The sequence below is a fragment of the Rhinoderma darwinii genome, chromosome 4 (assembly GCF_050947455.1).
Source record: "Rhinoderma darwinii isolate aRhiDar2 chromosome 4, aRhiDar2.hap1, whole genome shotgun sequence".
Taxonomy (NCBI): domain Eukaryota; kingdom Metazoa; phylum Chordata; class Amphibia; order Anura; family Rhinodermatidae; genus Rhinoderma; species Rhinoderma darwinii.
The window spans coordinates 150,941,047-150,959,832 of record NC_134690.1 but is presented as its reverse complement, the minus strand read 5'-3'; the positions used below and the strand labels follow the sequence as shown (position 1 = coordinate 150,959,832).

Here is an 18,786-nt window from a genome sequence, read left to right as displayed (position 1 = left end):
CGGGTTGTTACAATTGCAACAATACCAAATTTGTATAGTTTTTATATGTTTTACTACTTTTACACAGTAAAAACACTTGTTTTTCAAAATTATTTGTTTTTGTGTCTCCATATTTGAAGAGCCATCATTTTTTTATTTTTCCGCCGATGCAATTGTATGAGGACTTTTTTTTGCGGGACGACTTGTAGTTTTTATTGGTACAATTTTGGAGTAGATGCAACTTTTTGATCACTTTTTATAAATTTTTTTTTAAGGCAGGATTCACAGAAAATAGCAATTTTTTTTATTTTTTTTTAGCGTTCACTGTGCAGGTTAAATAATGTAATAGCTTTATAGTCAGGGTCGTTATGGATGCGGTGATACCAAATATGTGCAACTTTTTTACTTTATTTTGGTTTTTTTTTAATAATAAAGGGGAAAAAGTGGGTTTTTCATATTTTTTTTCACATTTTTTTTAATAACTTTATTAAACTTTTTTTATACTTTTTTATTAGTCCCACTAGGGGACTTTAATATGCGATCATCCGATCGCTTTTATAATACACTGCCATACTTTTGTATTGCAGTGTATTACTGCCTGTCCATTTAAAACGGACAGGCATCTGCTAGGCCATTCCTCTGGCATGTCCTTACAGGCATTCACTACAGGCAGACCTGGGGGCCTTTATTAGGCCCCCGGCTGCCATCTGAGACACAGACACTCGGCGATCTTATCGCCGGGTGTCGGTAGAGAGAGAGGGAGCTCCCTCCCTCTCTCCAAAACCACTCAGATGTGGTGCTCGCTATTGAGCGCCGCATCTGAGGGGTGAAATGGGTGATATCAATCTCACCCGTTCGAGCAGGGATGCCCCCAGCCCTCAGCTACCTCTGTTAGCTGAGAGCAGGGAGATTTAACGGCTCCCTGCCCTGTTTATTTATTCTGATGCAGTGCCGTGAAAAGGCATATTGGCGGTCACTACCGGGTTAAGGGTTTGCAACATTTTCAATGGCAAACAAACCATCTGAAGCCCTGTGCCTACTAAGACCAGACATACATTTGCAAAAAGTTGCACATGTAACGTTTTATTTATTTGAGAACATTTGTGTGGCATTTTAGGATTAATTTAGCATGCTCCAAAACTAGTACTTACAAAATAGACAATTGTAAGTTTTCAGTTGCAAAAATGAGAAATGTAGCATTCTTTATGACAAAAAATTGTGACATCCAAGGACACTTTTTCTACATGAGCTCCAATGTTGTTACTCAATAAAAATAAAAAAAAACAACGGGTGTTAAATTATTTTTATATACTTGAATTAAAGCAGATTTCCTTTTAGCAATTAGAGTTTTTGTCATATTGGATCAGACTATTTGCTAAAAGTAGCCTTTTATTTGATTGTACACAATGGGTTAGAAATTGCACATCAAAAAGCATTGTATTAACACAATAAACCAGTATATCCCAGTGCTATATCCTTTATGGTAATGTTCTCATATGTATTAGATGTTCTGTGGTTAGCAATTGGAGCGTATATGCACAGTGCGCAAATCTAAACAGCTCAATGGGGAGTACTTGTCTGTACCTGCGGACCCATAAAAATGAGAATAATTGAGCATATATAGATGACTACATACGCCTTATTCTCCCACATGCCACATATGATTTTCAATATTTATTTTAGATTGCCTTTACTTATGTTGGTATTTAGGAAAAGGAGACTGTCACTTTAATTTTTTTGAATCGACAATAAAAAATATCATTAAGGGAGTATGCTTAAGTTCTCTGCGCGTGGCACTGCCACACATTGTTGTCATGGTAACATTATAGATATTACAAAAAATCTGAAACAGCGCTGTTTAGAGTGGTACTGAAGTATTTCTTATAATGTACTTTGATATGACATATAATTAAATAAGAACTTTGAATATAAGCAGCTTTTTGAATAAATGCATTTTATAATAATATTTTTTATGTAAATATAAAGAAAAATACTGCTTTCATTTGGAAAATTGTTATAAAATATTAATAGCTAATTTGTACGTAACTGCAGTTATTGCTCATTATCTGTAAATCACCAAATTAAATTAGAATATTAAATTACCGAAGGGACATATTTTATATATGTATATAGTAATATAAACTGTATTATTTGCAGTTTGCTAAGCACAAATAGCTGTGCAATTCTGATTGTAGTTTCAATCAATATCTTCCCATCAACATCCCCCCCCCTGAAATAACTGTAGTATGTTTTAAAGTGTATGTTTATTTTAAATAAAACAACGTATTAGAGGATTCTATGCAACATTTTAATTGTTTTTTATTAAACCTTTTTTTTACTTTTTGAGATACAGCTTCTATGTATCCTGGATACATAGAAGCTGTATCTTGCGGTTAAACTGGAATCCATCAGGTCAGAGGGACTGGGAGTTTTGGTGACAGCGGGTTCTGCGTGTCTAACCACGCAGGATCCAGCTGTTATCGATCACATCTAAGGGCCCGTTCACATCAGTGTCGGGCTTCTGTTCATCGGTTCCGTTCAACCTTTCCGTCGGAGGAACCAATGAATGGAAAGCCAAACGGAAACCATAGATTCCGTTTGCATTACCATTGATTTCAACGGTAATGCTTCTGTTGCAGTTGGTTTTTGTTTGTTTCCGTTCCGTAAGGATTCCGTTTTTTTAGCCGAAACAATAGCGTAGTCAGTTGTGTTGCGGAATCATAGTAAAAAACACAAAAAATCTGCAGGTTCACATAAAGTTTGCTATAATCAATGCTTCACACTAAATCTGCAGCGTTTCCGCAGCAAAAACGCACTGTTTGCTAAGGATTTCTGTGACTGATTTAACTGCGTTATTTTGAAATTCTGCTGCAGACTTTCTGTTGGATAGGCTGAGAAATAAAACACACTGTCATTAAAAAATCCAAATGTTAAATTATATTTAATGGAGAATAAATATTGGGATGCACTCCTCAATTGGTTGGTGTGGTGCTAGTAGGGTAGGGACGAAAATCCCACGATATATGAAAAGATAACCCCAGCACACACAAAAAAGTACAAATGAGATCAAGATTCTAAATAAATGTAGCTTTTATTGCAACTGCAACAAAAAATGGTGGTATTGTGGAAATGAGCGACTTGGTAGGATGTTTCGGCCGACCCATGGCCTTTGTCACTGTCGCTGATTGTAAGTGTCACTGATGTGGGATGTCCGCCGGATCTGCCCTGTGTAAAAGCTAAATTTATTTTGCATCTTGATCTCATTTGTACTTTTTTGTGTGTGCTGGGGTTATCTTTTTATCAAATTATATTTAATGAACCTGGGAGTGAATTATTGTCATAAATTATCATTTAGTTAAATAGTTCCATAGTTTGTACGGTTGAAAAAAGACACATGTCCATCAAGTTCAACCAAGGGATGTGAAAGGAGAAGTAAAAAATTTCTACACATAGGAGCTAATATTTTTTTGTTCTAGGAAATTATCTAAGCCTTTTTTGAAGCCATCTACTGTCCCTGCTGTGACCAGCTCCTGCGGTAGGCTATTCCATAAATTCACCGTTCTCACAGTAAATAAGGCTTGTCGCCTCTGCAGGTTGAACCTTTTTTTCTCCAGACGGAGGGAGTGCCCCCTTGTTTTTTGAGGGGGTTTTACATGGAACAGGATTTCACCATATTTTTTGTATGTGCCATTCATATATTTATATAAGTTAATCATGTCCCCCCCTTAGTCGTCTTTTCTCAAGGCTAAATAGGTTTAGTTCTTTTAATCTTTCCTCATAACTTAGATTCTCCATGCCCCTTATTAGCTTCGTTGCTCTTTGTATTTTTTCCAACTCCAGGGCATCCTTTCTATGAACTGGAGCCCAGAACTGGACTGCATATTCTAGATGAGGCCTCACTAATGCTTTGTAACGTGGTAATATTACATCCCTGTCCCGCGAGTCCATGCCTCTTTTGATACACGACAATATTTTGCTGGCCTTTGAAGCAGCTGATTGACACTGCATGCTGTTATTTAGTTTATGATTTACAAGTACACCCAGATCCTTTTCAACAAGTGACTCCCCCAGTGTAGCTCCCCCTAGGACATATGATGCATGCAGGTTGTTTGTACCCAGGTGCATAACTTTACATTTATCTACATTAAACTTCATCTGCCAAGTGGACGCCCAAACACTTAGTTTGTTTAAATCTTCCTGCAATTCACAAACATCTTCCATAGTCTGAACTATATTGCATAGCTTGGTGTCATCTGCAAAAATAGAAATAGTGCTATTAATCCCATCCTCTATGTAATGACAAGGTAGGGAGACAGACAGGTGAGCCCTAATCTACAAGACAGACAAAACAGACAGGGGTACACAGAAGCTAGGGAAACGGGGCAGCTGCCCACGGAGACACCGTGAGCAACAAGAGTGGTGAACGAGCCGAGTCAAACCAGGAGTGAGCGAGGCACAAAACGCTGAGCAGGAGAGTGGTCAGAAAGCCAAGGTCAATAACAAGCAGAGGATCAGTAGTACAAGCAGCAGCAGCAAGCCAGGAAACAAGCATAGAAGAATCACAGGCAAAGGAGGAACAGGAAAGGCAGGTATAAATAGACAGTGGGCGTGAACTAGCTCCGTCTGGCCAGGCTGTGATAGGCTCTCCCACTCCTAAGCCTGCCATCCTGAGTGGTGGAAGATGGAGTCAGTCTCACAGACTGATTGCCCATGGGCGTCGACACAGAACCTGTGTCTTTCAAATCCTTTACACTCTATATCATTAATAAATAAGTTGAATAATAGTGGTCCCAGCACTGAACCCTGGGGTACACCACTTATAACCGGGGACCATTCAGAGTAGGAATCATTGACCACAACTCTCTGGATACGGTCCTTGAGCCAATTCTCAATCCAATTACAAACTATACTTTCTAAACCTATAGTCCTTAATTTACCCATTAGACGTCTATGGGGGACAGTGTCAAATGCCTTTGCAAAGTCCAAAAAGACTATATCCACAGCGGCCCCTCTGTCTAGGCTTCTACTTACCTCTTCATAAAAACAAATCAGGTTGGTTTGACAACTTCTGTCCTTTGTAAAACCGTGCTGGCTGTCACTTATAATACTATTTATTGTCCCATAATTCTGTATATAGTCCCTCAATAGCCCCTCAAACGTTTTCCCCACAATTGATGTTAAGCTTACTGGTCTATAATTACCCGGCGAAGACCTAGAGCCCTTTTTGAAAATAGGCACCACATTTGCCCTGCGCCAGTCCCTTAGCACTATACTAGTGATGAGAGACTCTCTAAATATTATGAAGAGAGGGACAGAAATAACTGAACTAAGCTCCTTAAGAACTCTAGGGTGTAGCCCATCTGGTCCCGGGGCCTTGTGTATGTTTATTTTATTTAGTTTAGCTTGCACCATATCTACATTCATCCAATTCAGTATATCAACTGATATATTAACAGCACTGGCAGCGGCTACATCAGCTGCTCTTTCTTCTGTTGTATATACAGAGCGGAAGAACCCATTTAGTAACTCTGCCTTCTCTTGATCCCCTGTGACCAACTCCCCATTACCACTATCTAAGGGTCCTACATGTTCAGACCTTGTCTTTTTTGCATTTATATGTTTGAAGAATTTTTTTAGGATTTGTTTTACTATCCTTGGCCACCTGCCTTTCATTTTGTATTTTTGCTGATTTTATTATCTTTTCACAGATTTTATTAAGCTCTTTATATTTTACAAAGGCTACAGCTGTACCCTCAGATTTGTATTTTTTAAATGCCCTTTTTTTGTCTCGTATTGCCCTTTTTACAGAAGGTGTAAGCCATGTGGGGTTTAATTTTAGTCGTTTATACTTGTTACCTGTAGGAATAAATTTTGCACTATAATTACCCAAAGTGGATTTGAAAATCTCCCATTTATCATTTGTCCCATTATTTAACATTAGTACTTCCCAGTCTATATCCTGAATTGCAGCCCTCATCCTGGGGAAATTGGCCTTCTTAAAATTAAGTGTTTTTGCCCTCCCTGCCTGTGTTTGTTTTTTACAGTATAGGTAAAATATAACTATATTATGATCACTGTTACCGAGATTTTCACGAACATTGACATTCCCAACAAGCTCTGCATTATTAGAAATGACCAGATCCAACAGAGCTTCACCTCTAGTCGGGTCTTCCACAAACTGGCCCATAAAATTTTCCTGCAACAGGTTGAGGAAATGTCTCCCCTTTGCAGTTGAAGCCGATCCATGACACCAATTAATATCCCGGAAATTAAAATCTTCCATTATCACAACAGTACCCGCCTGTGCAGCCCGCTCCATCTGTTTATATATTTGACCTTCTATCTCCTCAGTTATATTGGGGGGGTCTATAGATTACACCAAAAGTAATTTTTTCAGTGTTTACCTCCCTTTGTAATTCCACCCACAAGGTTTCAACCTCCTCACAATCTTCACCCTCTAATGTCTCATTCACACTCACCTTCATATCGCTTCTCACATACAGACATACACCACCACCTTTCCTATTCAACCTGTCTTTCCGAAACAGTGTAAAACCCGGTAGATTTACAGCCCAATCATGTGAAGAGTCCAGCCATGTTTCAGCAACACCAACTATATCTATATTTTCTTCCAGTATCAAGGCCTCCAGCTCCCCCATTTTGTTTGCTAGACTTCTGGCTTTTGTGAACATACACTTTAACTTGTCTTTAAATGTTTCATTTTCAGTATCAGAAATGTGATTATTTGACATTTGGGCTTTTTTATTTTCACTGCTGTTTTGTAACGAAAGGATCTCCTTATCTTGTTGCCTAGTCCTCTCCCCACCGTCTGTTTCTCCCCCCACCAATATAGTCTGACCCCTCTCTAACCTAACTACCCCTTTATTTTCTACATTGGCCTCCCTCCTCAGCCCTAGTTTAAACACTCCGCCAGCTAGAATTCTCTCCCCCAGCACAGCGGACCCCCTTCCATTTAGGTGCAAATCATCTGCAGAATACAGTTTGTACCCCAATGAAAAGTCAGCCCAGTGCTCTAGGAACCCAAAGCCTTCTCCTCTACACCAAGACTTAAGCCATGCATTTAACTCCCTGAGCTCCCGCTGTCTTTCCTGTGATGCGCATGGCACAGGCAGTATTCCTGAGAATACAACCTTGGAGGTCCTTCCATTCAGCTTGTAGCCTAGTTCTTTAAAATTATTCTTAAGGCTCCTCCACCTACCATTTATTCTGTCGTTGGTACCGACATGGACCACAACAGCTGGATCATCACCAACCCCTCCCAGCAAACCATTCGGTTGAGGCGGTCTTGGCGACAAATTATTCTATCCGTCTTCCTGATTATAGAATCCCCTACAACTATCAATTGTCTTGGCTTACCTGCATTACCATCCCGCCGACTACTAGCTGGGCTGTTCTCCCGACTGTTAGGGAGATCAGTATCCACTAGGGCTGCCATTTCTGAGACTGACACCCTCGCATCATCACCCAACTTGGCAATTTTGCTTGGAATGTCAGAAACCAGATCGGCCTTCCTTTTCTTTGACCCCTTTCTACTGCCCCTAACTACATTAACCCAGCTACTTACCTGATCCTGCTCACCCATGTCTTCACCCTCCAGTTCTAACCCACTAACTGCATGCTCTGTGAGCAGCAAGCTCATCTCAAGATTGTCTATCCTCCTCAGTGTTGCATTCTGCTCCTCCAGATCTCTAATACGAGCTTCCAGGTGACCAACATGCTCACATCTGCCACAGAGATATTCACCCTGGAACTCCGGCTCCAGTCATGTATACATATGGCAAACTGTGCACTGAAGAAAACCTCCAATCTTGCTATCCATTATCCAAGTTACCACAAAACAGTGAACAATTGCCAAAGTAAAAGAAAAGAAGAGTACTTACTGGGGCTTCAACTCCTCTTTTCAACTCCGATTTTAGAACTCCACTTAGATCACAAGCCACTTAAACCACCAAGTTTTCACCAAATATTCTATTAGATATCTATTTGGGCCATGTGCTCCTTGCTTGTTTGCCCTGTATAGACAGAAATGTCCTTTGTGTGGGTCATGTATCCAGTCCATAGAGACTCTCCAGCGGCCATTTTTTTCATTTCTTTCTATACATTTTTAGGAAAGTTAGTTCAGACGTTGCAGAAAATTACTTTGCGGAATTTAGGCTGCGGTGCAGATTTTTCCCTCCGCAGCATGCTCTTTCCATTGCGGAGAAGAAGCAGAATTTCACTGCGGATTTCAGCCTTTGCAATGCAAAAACTGAAATCTGTGGCAAGTCCGCTGTGATATCTGCAACGTCTGAATTACCTGTCAAATATGCAAATGTTGGTGCAGATTCATTGCGTAATTGCCCCAAATCTGCACCAACATTTGCAGCGGAAAAATTCCGCCACATCTGAACGTGCCCTAAGAGTGCTGTACATTAAAGAATATGTTCACCGTTGAAATAGTTGGTTTCTTAAAAAACAAAAATGTTTATCAGTGTGTTTGGTGCAACTTTCTAAATACTATTTATTACAAATTACTTTTACTTATTGAGATACAATTGCTTTGTAGTCTGTATACAGAGCACCTGAATCTTGCGCTGAGACGTGAATCCGTCAGGTCAGTTGGAAGCTTACAATTGTCCAAAATGTCTTGGTATTCTGAAGCATTAAGATTTCCCATTTACTGTATCTAAAGGCCCTTTTACACCATCCGATAAGCAGCCGGGTGCAGCGAGCGCCGATCAACGAGACATCGATCAGCGTGCATTTGCTCCTGTCACACCGAGCTATGGATGGGGACGAGCGGTCGTTACTCCGATCTGTCCCCATCCGTAGCTCGGTATGACAGGAGCACACGCGCGCTGATCAACGTTGTCTCGTTGATCGGCGCTCGCTGCACAGGGCTGCTTATCGGACGGTGTAAAAGGGCCTTTAGTATCCAACAGTATATATCATTTCTGCTTCATCGATTGGATGGACGTTGGCATGTCAGGCGAGAAACATCAGAGAACATACACCCTGCAACCATTGCTGGAAGAACACAAGCTGGTGGCTGAAGCATATGGTCTGGGGACTTTTTTCATGGCATTCTCTGGGCCCTCTCTTCCATGTGGAAGGCACTCTGAACTGATTTGGGTATGACTCCATCGTTGCAGATCACGTCCACCCATACATGCGGTTTGTCTTCCCTGGGGCAGATGGAATCTTCCAGCAAAACAATGCTACATGTCACACAGCTAGAAATGTCTGACAGTGGTTGGAAGAGCACGACCAAGACTTTCATATACTTCCTAATTCGCCAGACTTGAACCCAATCGGACACCTGCGGGACCACCTTGGTCGTCTCGTTCGCTCTATGGGTCCTCCCCATGCACCATTTTCAAATGTGGGATGTACTGCAGTCAGCATGGCTACATAAACCTAAGACAACCTACCAGCACCTTACTGAGTCCCTCTCAGCCCGTCTAGCTGCGGTCCGTGCTGCATACGGCTGTTACTCTGGATATTGGCTGGTTGTCATAATAATGGGACTTGACTGTATGTAATGTCGCTGCAGAATTGACTTTGTCTGTTAACTTTGGACATTATCTGCATTTGCCTATGAGTTCCAAATTAATGAATGCTCTCTCACTGGTGGATCTGAGAGAGGCCGGCCGGAGAGAGGCCATGACACGCAGCGTCAAACAGTCTCTGCCCTAGGGGGTGGATCCATCTTTATTTATAGGAAAATGAGAGTAGGTGGTAACCTCAACTTGCAAACATAAACATTCTACATATGGTATCATACAGAATCCCAATCTCATCTCTAGTATGTATCTTTAGCCCAAAATAAATACAATGTCATCATGTTTTGTCACGTCCACCATTGTAACAACTGAATGCAAAGTCATAAACCAAAAGGCTTAGAATAGAATAGCCATCCCCCCTGTAGGCTGTTGTTTCAGCAGTTCTGTCCGTCCATGTGAAGCAATTTTAGGTTCACACATATAAAGATATTAAAATATCTTTGACAATATATATATATACATATATATATATATATATATATATATGGTCTCATGCATATACCTATATATGGTGGATAGGTGATAATTGTCAGATCACTTGCGCCCCGAGCCCCACCGCTGGGACCCTTACCGATAGCGAGAACGAGGGTCTCGAACCCTCTGTTCCTCCACACTACACTTAGTCCAGGGATGAGGAGCTTAAATGGAGAAGCGGTTGAGCATGTTCCCACCAGTCCATTCAATGTCTATGGGAATGACAGTAGCAGCTGTTTCCGTGATTCCCATAGGCTTTGAGTGTGCATTCTTGACTGCCGCTCCATTCAACGTCCACTTTACTACGGTCGAGCAGGGAGGAGGAACAGGGGGTTTGGGAGCCCCGTTTTCACCATAATTGGGTTCCCAGTGGTGGGGTCCCCAGCGATAAGACAATTATCAACTATCCAGTAAATAGGTGATCATTTTTGATTTTGGTACAACCCCTTTATAAAGATATTAATTAGAACAGCAGAAGGCTTATGACAGAAGCAGGTGCATATTGAAAACGAGTTGTAAAATTTAGTGAAAAGACCTGACTCACCACTAGTATTTCTCCATGTGATCCACATCAAAGTGCAATACCATTTCCCTCAGTGATAATCCCCCTGTGATGCTGAGATAAAGCGGCTGAGGATTTGCCTTGATCCAAACTATTTATACAGCAGTGAGCACCTGCTCTGTGTCTGGTGTCTCCAGCGTACATTCACTTACAGGTCACACAAAAAAATGATCTAGATTGAATCATATAATATAAATTCAGCAGCTCTGTTTACATCTGCGTCGGAGACTTTGATGGGAGCCTCCGCTGCTGATTCTGTCATATTTGCTGGACGTTTTTGCTATTTTGTCCGGCAAAATGACGTAAACCACAGCGAAAACCTGATGGAATCCATTAAAGTGAATGGGTTCTGTTGGGCGACGTTGGTGTCTGTCATGTAACGACTCTGGTACTTATTATTTTTCTCTTTTTCTCTTATGGAACAGAATAAACTAAATAGAAGCGCAGATGTGAACAGAGCCTAAACAATGACTAATCTGTGGCTGACTTCCTTGCAAGCTTCTCTTAGCTTAAGGCCGGATTCACACGAGCGTGTGCGTTTTGCATGCGCAAAACACGCGGCGTTTTGTGCGCGCAAAAGGCACTTGACAGCTCTGTGTGACAGCCCCGTATGATGTGCGGCTGCGTGCTTTTCGTGCAGCCGCCATCATTATGACACTCCGTTTGGATGTTTGTAAACAGAAAAGCACGTGGTGCAAAGGTCCTGCTGAGAGGACTGAAACGTAGCTATTTCTGTACATGGGTGAATAAACCACTATCTGTGCAACTACTCCAGGAGTGCTGCGTCTATTTCCTCGTTTGAGTATCCAATTCAGGACCGTGTGGATGACGGTCAAGGACGCATAGCACCGTGATACTTGAATTCTCTGAAGTACTGCTTTTTTCTACCTACTATATATATATATATATATATATATATATATATATATATATATATATATATATATATATATATACACATATACACTGAGCATGATATAATATTTAATATGTAATATGGGCTGAATTTACTGCGAATCCAGTTTGTAACAGAAATGTCTGAATAATTCATTAGGAGCAAATCACTCTATTGCCGATTCTTCCCAAGCTACAAAATTGGGAATATGACGTTTAGGAGCTCTATTTCTGCATTCAGGAGCTTCTATTTAAGAGGTTTTTTCAGGAATTGTCCTGAATATTGACTTTTTCTAGTCTGAAACTTTTCTGCTCTGAGTTGTCAGTGTTATTAACTTTCTTTATATATTTATTTTTTAAGCGGAAATGATAGTTTTATTTCCCCAATACAGAGAGTCATGACTTATGCACTTGAACTAATTTCACAGGGACCCAATTAACCTCTCCTGCATTGTGGTACCACAGTCCAGAGCATGGGTGCACATAGAACAGAGGAGGGCACATGGGGGCATGGGTTGCTGGTTAACTTCACACGTGGAAAAGGGGGATGTGGACAAACTGAGCTACTGCTCCCCCTCTTTATGGTGCCCATTGCAGTAGCAGGAGCTGTGCATTTGGTACATGCTTTTAAGAGGAAATCTAGACTAGAACCCAATGGCCGGCCATGGAGAAGGAGAATGCAGACAAGCTGAGCTGGAACAGTCCCTCTTTATGGGTTTTTATCGCAGCTGCAGTACAGCCTACAGTATATATGCTTTTGGCCCTTACATATTCATTTTGTATGATCTTGCATCCAGTATCTCTACATATTCTAAACTGGATGTCAGGATTTGAGCACAAATTATTTTTTTGCATTATTATTCACTGTGCCAGGCACAATATTCGGCAGATGCACTTCTTTGGACTTGTACTGTTTTTAGGAAGATCACTGACATTATAAGGAAAACTCAGCAGCCATTAAGCTGTCAAGGTATTAAGCGGCATCACCAGTGAGTTGTCCATATATCCTCCTGTAGTCTTAGGAGAGATAAGTGTCTGGCTTGGGAATAAGACTGTGCATGCAGTGCAGGCCATGGATCACAGCTCCTTCCTCCTCTGTCCATGGCATACTGGTGTTCGAGATGTGGCCAGCAGATGCCAAAAAATGTAAAGCTATTCAACTTGGTACGAATAACAGAAGGAGAGATGGCGTCATATCATTATTTCCTTGGAAGGTGCCTTAATCTTGAATATGCTGCCAGGAAGTGTATGTACATATATTCTCTCATGTTATGTTGTATGTTTTTATAGTGTTATTTATTGGTCATTTACACCTTCATGTCCCATACAGGTATTCATGAATATTTGTGACCATCTTGCATTTTTTTGTTTATGCTACTGTTAGGACAATTATACTGTATTATTTGGAGTAAGATATCTAGTGTACCCCATCATGAAGCACATACATTACATATAAGTTTCCTTTGCTCATATATCCTACCTTCCCCATGTTTTTAATGTGTGAACAAAAGCCTGAGAATCCATAACCTCTTCATGTGATATTGTTGGACTTGTTACTCCAAGCTGGGTTAACTATAAAAAAATGAAGGAAGTTTTATTGATATATATAGATATATATATATACATACACACACATATATATGTATATATATATATATATATATATATATATATATATACATATATATACATATACACACATATATATATATATATACACACATGTATGTATATATATATATATATATATATATATACACACACATGTATATATATATATATATATGTATATATATATATATATATATATATTTATATATTAAATAAAGATAAATATACTGTATATCTCGGGAATGCAATTGTTAAACTATATTCTGCATCATTACTACTGATCTTTATCATAAATGTAACGATAAAATAGATAGATTGTATATTTGTTATTTATACATGACTCACATATAATACGCTGAATCATCTGCTTCTCTATCTTTCTAAATATTGAGTACAATTATGCTGTTAATATTACATAATGACTTCCAACCATATGGCTGATTCATTTAATTTCTGTTACTAAAATTGATCAATGAAGGAAACAAGCTTTTATTTACAATTGGTAAAAAAGTAAGGGTTTATCCACACGGTGCAGTCAAATTGGAGATTATATCTGTGATTACCTGGAGACCGCAGAAAAATGGCGTGGCGAAACTTTTCATTTTGCTGCAAATTTGAGGTAACCGCAGTACTCAAAATCACTGTACTGTGTAAATATCCTAAGGATGCTTTCACACGTGCCGAACGGTACTGTCTTTTTTCGCCACTCAACAAAACAGTGTGAATTCACGGTTTTGCGATACATCTTTTGCCCTCACAACTTCTACATCTGAAAACAGTTCTTACAGGGCCTTACTGCCATATCGGTGAAAAATGCTACCATATAAGCAAAGTAGTTCACTAGTGGCCGATAATTGCTGTTATTGTTTGCACTTCTTTACTACTCTATAATGTATTGTGCTCACGTTTAGGCCTTATTCACACGAACATGTCAGTTTTGCGCGCGCAGAAAATGCTGCGTTTTGCGCGCGTAAAAGTTCCGTGTGGCATCAGTATGTGCCTGCGTGATTTCCGTGAATATGGCAGCGTGATGACACTGTTTTTATGTTTACAAACATAAAAGCAGGAGGTGCTTTTCTTGTTTCATTCATTTATTTTACTACTGTAGCGCAAATCACGCGCGGCACACAGAAGTGCTTCCGTGTGGGATTTTCACGCACTCATTGACTTCAATGGGTGCGTGATGCGCGAAAAACGGCTAAGTATAGGACATGTCGTGAGTTTTACGCAGCGCACATATGCTGCGTGAAAATCAGACCGTCTGAACGGCCCCATTCACTAACATAGGTCCGTGAGACGCGCGTGATTTTCACGTTATACACGATCGTGTGAATAAGGCCTTAGTACATTTCTACATCTGAATATCCTGGAGGCAGACATGATAAGAGGTTCATGTATTACAGTAGCAGTAGAGTGGATGACACGTGAACAAATCTCATCCTCAAACTGGAAAAAATCAGACAAGAAACCATTCAGAAATTGACCTGTGGTGCGGATTATGTTGCGGGGTTTCCCCATTGAATACAATGGGGTGGTAAAACCCCAGAACAAATAGGCAAATGTTGCAATTCCACCACTAAAATCTCAAACCAGAAAAAAAAACCTTTTTGGGTTTAAAAATAATGAAAAGGTTAATACTCACCCCCCGGCCATTGTCTTAGTTAAGCGATCCTCTGTTCTGAGCGCAGCCCGGCCTCCTGGCAATCAAAAGCTGTAGCGGTCATATAGACTGCAGCGTGACGCCCCAGGAGGACAGGCTGTACTCACAGCAGAGGGACGTGTCACTATAACAACAGAGAACGGGGTAAGTATTAACAAATTTTTTTTTCTATCAGTGTTCCTGCAGTGTAGATTCCACCGCACCACATTTGGTGTGTTTCTTTGGGCGGAATGGATACGCCGCGTAATTTTACACAGCGTATCCGCCCTGTGTGCACTTACCATTAATGACACCAGGTCACCAGGGAAGTTTCTAATAATCCTGACTGCATGTATATTTAACTTGTTAAAAGGATTATGGTAGCCATTCTTCTGTGGAATATTGTTTAAGCCTCATGAAGCCTCACACTTTGCACAATCCCTTTTTGTTATAAGGGTTCCGTAACAATAAGGTGATCACAGGGCGTCTCGCTGCTGGGGGGACCCCCCCCAATCAGCTGTAATCAGTGAGAGAGCCCGACAGCACGTGCTCAATTCTCCTGCAGCGCCAACGCAGGGGAAATGAAGAATTACATAGTTCTCATTGGAGTCAGTGGGCTCACCTTGTACTACACGCATGTGCCTGGCCCGTCAGAGCTCCGGCTAAGTGATGGAGATATTGAACAAGAAACTCTCTTGTATTAACCCTAAATGCCATAATGTAGTATTTAAAAATAGATTTTCTAAACTAGACAACCTCTTAATCTATATTTCCCACACAAAAAGGTAGTGTAAACATCAGTCATGTTCTATTACTTGTTTTTTAATTAATGTTCTGGAATTGGGAACCAACATTTAATTGATTGCTCTTACACACCTTGAATTGCATGTCACAGCAGACCTCTCCCACTGACACCCCTGACTTCCTAATTATTTTGTGGTAGGCTTATGCTTAGGCCTTATTTACACGAGCGTGGCGCATCTCGAATGTGAAAAACTGTAGTTTTTCAGGTCCGAGGTGCATCCGTGCTCTGTGCTGCGGGACGCGATGTCTCGCATCCCCCATAGATTAGCGTCTATGGAGGGATGCGTGACGCGTTAAAAAATAGGACATGTCCTATTTTCTCACGGACCCTTCACATGGTCCGTTGAAAGGGCATGTTCACACGTGGCAGAATTTTTCCGCTGCAAATGTTGCTGCAGATTTGGGGAAATTACACAACGAATCTGCACCAACATTTGCATATTTGACAGGTAATTCAGACACTGCAGATACCACAGCGGACTTGCCACAGATTTCAGTTTTTGCATTGCAAAGGCTGAAATCTGCAATGAAATTCCGCTTCTTCTCCGCAAAATCATGAGCATGCTGCGGAGGGGAAATTCTGCACCGCAGCCTGATTTCCGCACAATTATTTTCTGCAACGTCTGAACTAACTTTCCTAAAAATGTATAGAAACAAATGTAAAAAATGGCTGCTGCAGAATTCCACTGCGGACTGTCCGCAGCGGAATTCAACAGAAATTCTGCCACGTGTGAATGTGCCCAAACAACGGCTGTGTGAATGGCCACATTGAATTACAAAGGTCCGTGGGACGGCCGTTGAACACGCTCATGTAAATAAGGCCATAATGTATAACAAAAATAATTGAAAGTTTAGATGTAAACTCACCGTGTATAGATGCTGGTTGGTGTGCCGTTTTTCCGGGTGAAATGGACAGACCATGGGCCACATCGGCAACAGCAGGGCAGTCCAAAAGAAGAATGGTAGTAATCCAGCGCTCCAGAGGTATTGGTTAAAACCTGAAATTTTTTATTGAATTAAAGAACTGGGAGGAACAAAGGGACAATCTGAGCTTTAATAAGATAGGAGATGGATTCCAAACTACCTCAGTCTCCCTGTACACAATGCAGCTGAACAGTAGCTGCGACCTGACAGTTTGGGCAATAGGGAACTGCCTGAGGGCCAAAAGAATTAGGGGTGCACAGAGCTAAACTGCACCATATATCTTTATAGCGATTGGATCTCCATCTTATATGTGGCGCTGAATACACTGCTTCCTGTTCTAGAGTTAACATGTTTAACTAAAGGGGCCATGACCGTTATTGCATTGGGGCCCACATGATCATAGTTCTGTCCTAAAGCAAGGCGTCAAAAGAAATACCCACAGGTAGTGATAGTGGATAAGGATTGTGGGTTGTTTTTGAGGGGGTTCGGTTTTTTTTTCTCTTCAACTAACATGAGTTTACGTCAGTTTTTTCATAATCCATCTCACGCTGATGCATCATTTTGAGAACCGTATTAATGAAGTTGATCTGTCAACAGTTGTGGCCTCTAGTGACAATGTACGGCAGATTATATCTAGTTCAGCCTTGAATGTCTTGTGGAGGAGGAATTACGAACGAGTAGCAGTCAGTGGTGTAAGGGAAAATCCACCTCATTTTGTGTTCCATTTAGCTGATCCAGCATCGTTTTCTTATGTGATACAATCATGGTCTGAACATTCAGTGTGTGTTTTTTTAGTACAGCTGGTGAATTCGATGTCTATTTCTCCTTTACTAGGCATGTCGAGATGCGGCCAGCATCAGTTTTCTGGCTAACGACTTTATCCTTTTTTTTTTAGCATTATTTATTTCTCTATTCTATCGCAGAACTACTCACTTAACACAACCATGAAAGAATAAACTTCTGAAAGTTCAGTGAGCACAGTGTGTAACAAAGAGGCCTCAGTGTAAGTACTGCAGCCTCATGCAGGAGCAGGGTCCCGGCGGCTGCCTACCACACAGCAAAACCATTCAACTCCGAGCCAAGCCGGGCTTCTATAGAGTGCACAGGGGCAAAGGCTGGTCACAGAACTGTGTGCTGGGTCAGGAGCTGAACAAGGAGGAGACCCAATTGTTATCTATGTATGAATAAAGGACTGTGATAGGTTGGACTGGGGTTCTATATTTTACACAATGAATGACTACGGAATACAGAGGCAATGGAAAAGTGGGATAGTCATGACATATTTTTATCGAAGGTTGTTTACAGCTAGAACTCACATGCTTTCTCTTACGTGTCGCATGTTTTGTCACTCATATTGCGCTGCTGTGACTCCGAATTTTTCATTAAATCTGTAGATGAAATTATGCAGCAAGAGATCAGGCCGCTGCTCGCTGTCGACATTATGGAACAACTTCACAGACAGTTTGCTACCTTGCCAGGTAAGTTCTGCGTTGTACCGTCAAATCTGTGTGAATTGTGTGTTTGGGTTAAATAAAGGGGGTTGTAAATTTTTTTTTAGTCAGGAGAAGAAACAAGAAGTCTCTGTGTAATATAAAGCTCGGTATGAAGTTATGTGCATGCAGCCGGCAATGGTAAAAACGGTTGTCATGGCTATATATACATATGACTCAGTTCTCCTTTACACAGTATTATATGGTAATTGTGAAGTTTAGTAAGTATGCAGATGTTGTTATATTATAATAAATATAAATGAATTAGAGTGAATTACATGTTTAAGTATACATGTCACTGGACTTAGTTATGACAACCAGAATGAAAACATGCACTGGATTCAGAGAGCTGGAAAAAAATGAGGTTTATAGTAAAAAAAATATATATATATATATATATATATATATATATACTAGTATATATGTAAATGGAGGTTCGGTAAGGAGCTGTACACTTTTTAAGGCTCCATCGGTGGTATATGGAGCCATAATACAGTCACATGATTGAGACATAATCCTACATTTAATGAACAAAATCTGTATCACTCATGTTTCTATTCTGAAGTTTATGAACAGTTGGCTGGACATTCTGCTCATACAGAGTAAAATGTATGTCCTTACATACATGGCCACCATCAGGGCAGTACTACTAGTACTGCCGTCAGGGGCCCGGACACATGGCTGAAGAAAAGGGGCCCGCCGGTCTGTTGTCACCTCCCCCACGGACTGTTGGCCCCCCATCGCAACTATCGCGGCCCCCCCTCGCAACACTCACGGCCCCCCCTCCATACCTGTTGCTTCACGAACAGGACGGGAAAGATGCAGCATGAGAAGCAGAAGCTCCGT

At 40.8% G+C, this 18,786-nt stretch overlaps 1 protein-coding gene across 3 annotated transcripts in view; it reads left to right on the top strand.

Moving 5' to 3' along the window:
* The window catches only part of MCF2L2 (MCF.2 cell line derived transforming sequence-like 2), a 396,533-nt gene that overhangs the window by 35,508 nt on the left and 342,239 nt on the right, over positions 1-18,786 (top strand). For all 3 annotated transcript variants that reach the window (XM_075861683.1, XM_075861681.1, XM_075861682.1), the window contains exon 2: positions 17,845-17,928. In XM_075861683.1, coding sequence (XP_075717798.1) covers positions 17,845-17,928 — 84 coding nt within the window. The remainder of the gene's footprint in view (positions 1-17,844; positions 17,929-18,786) is intronic.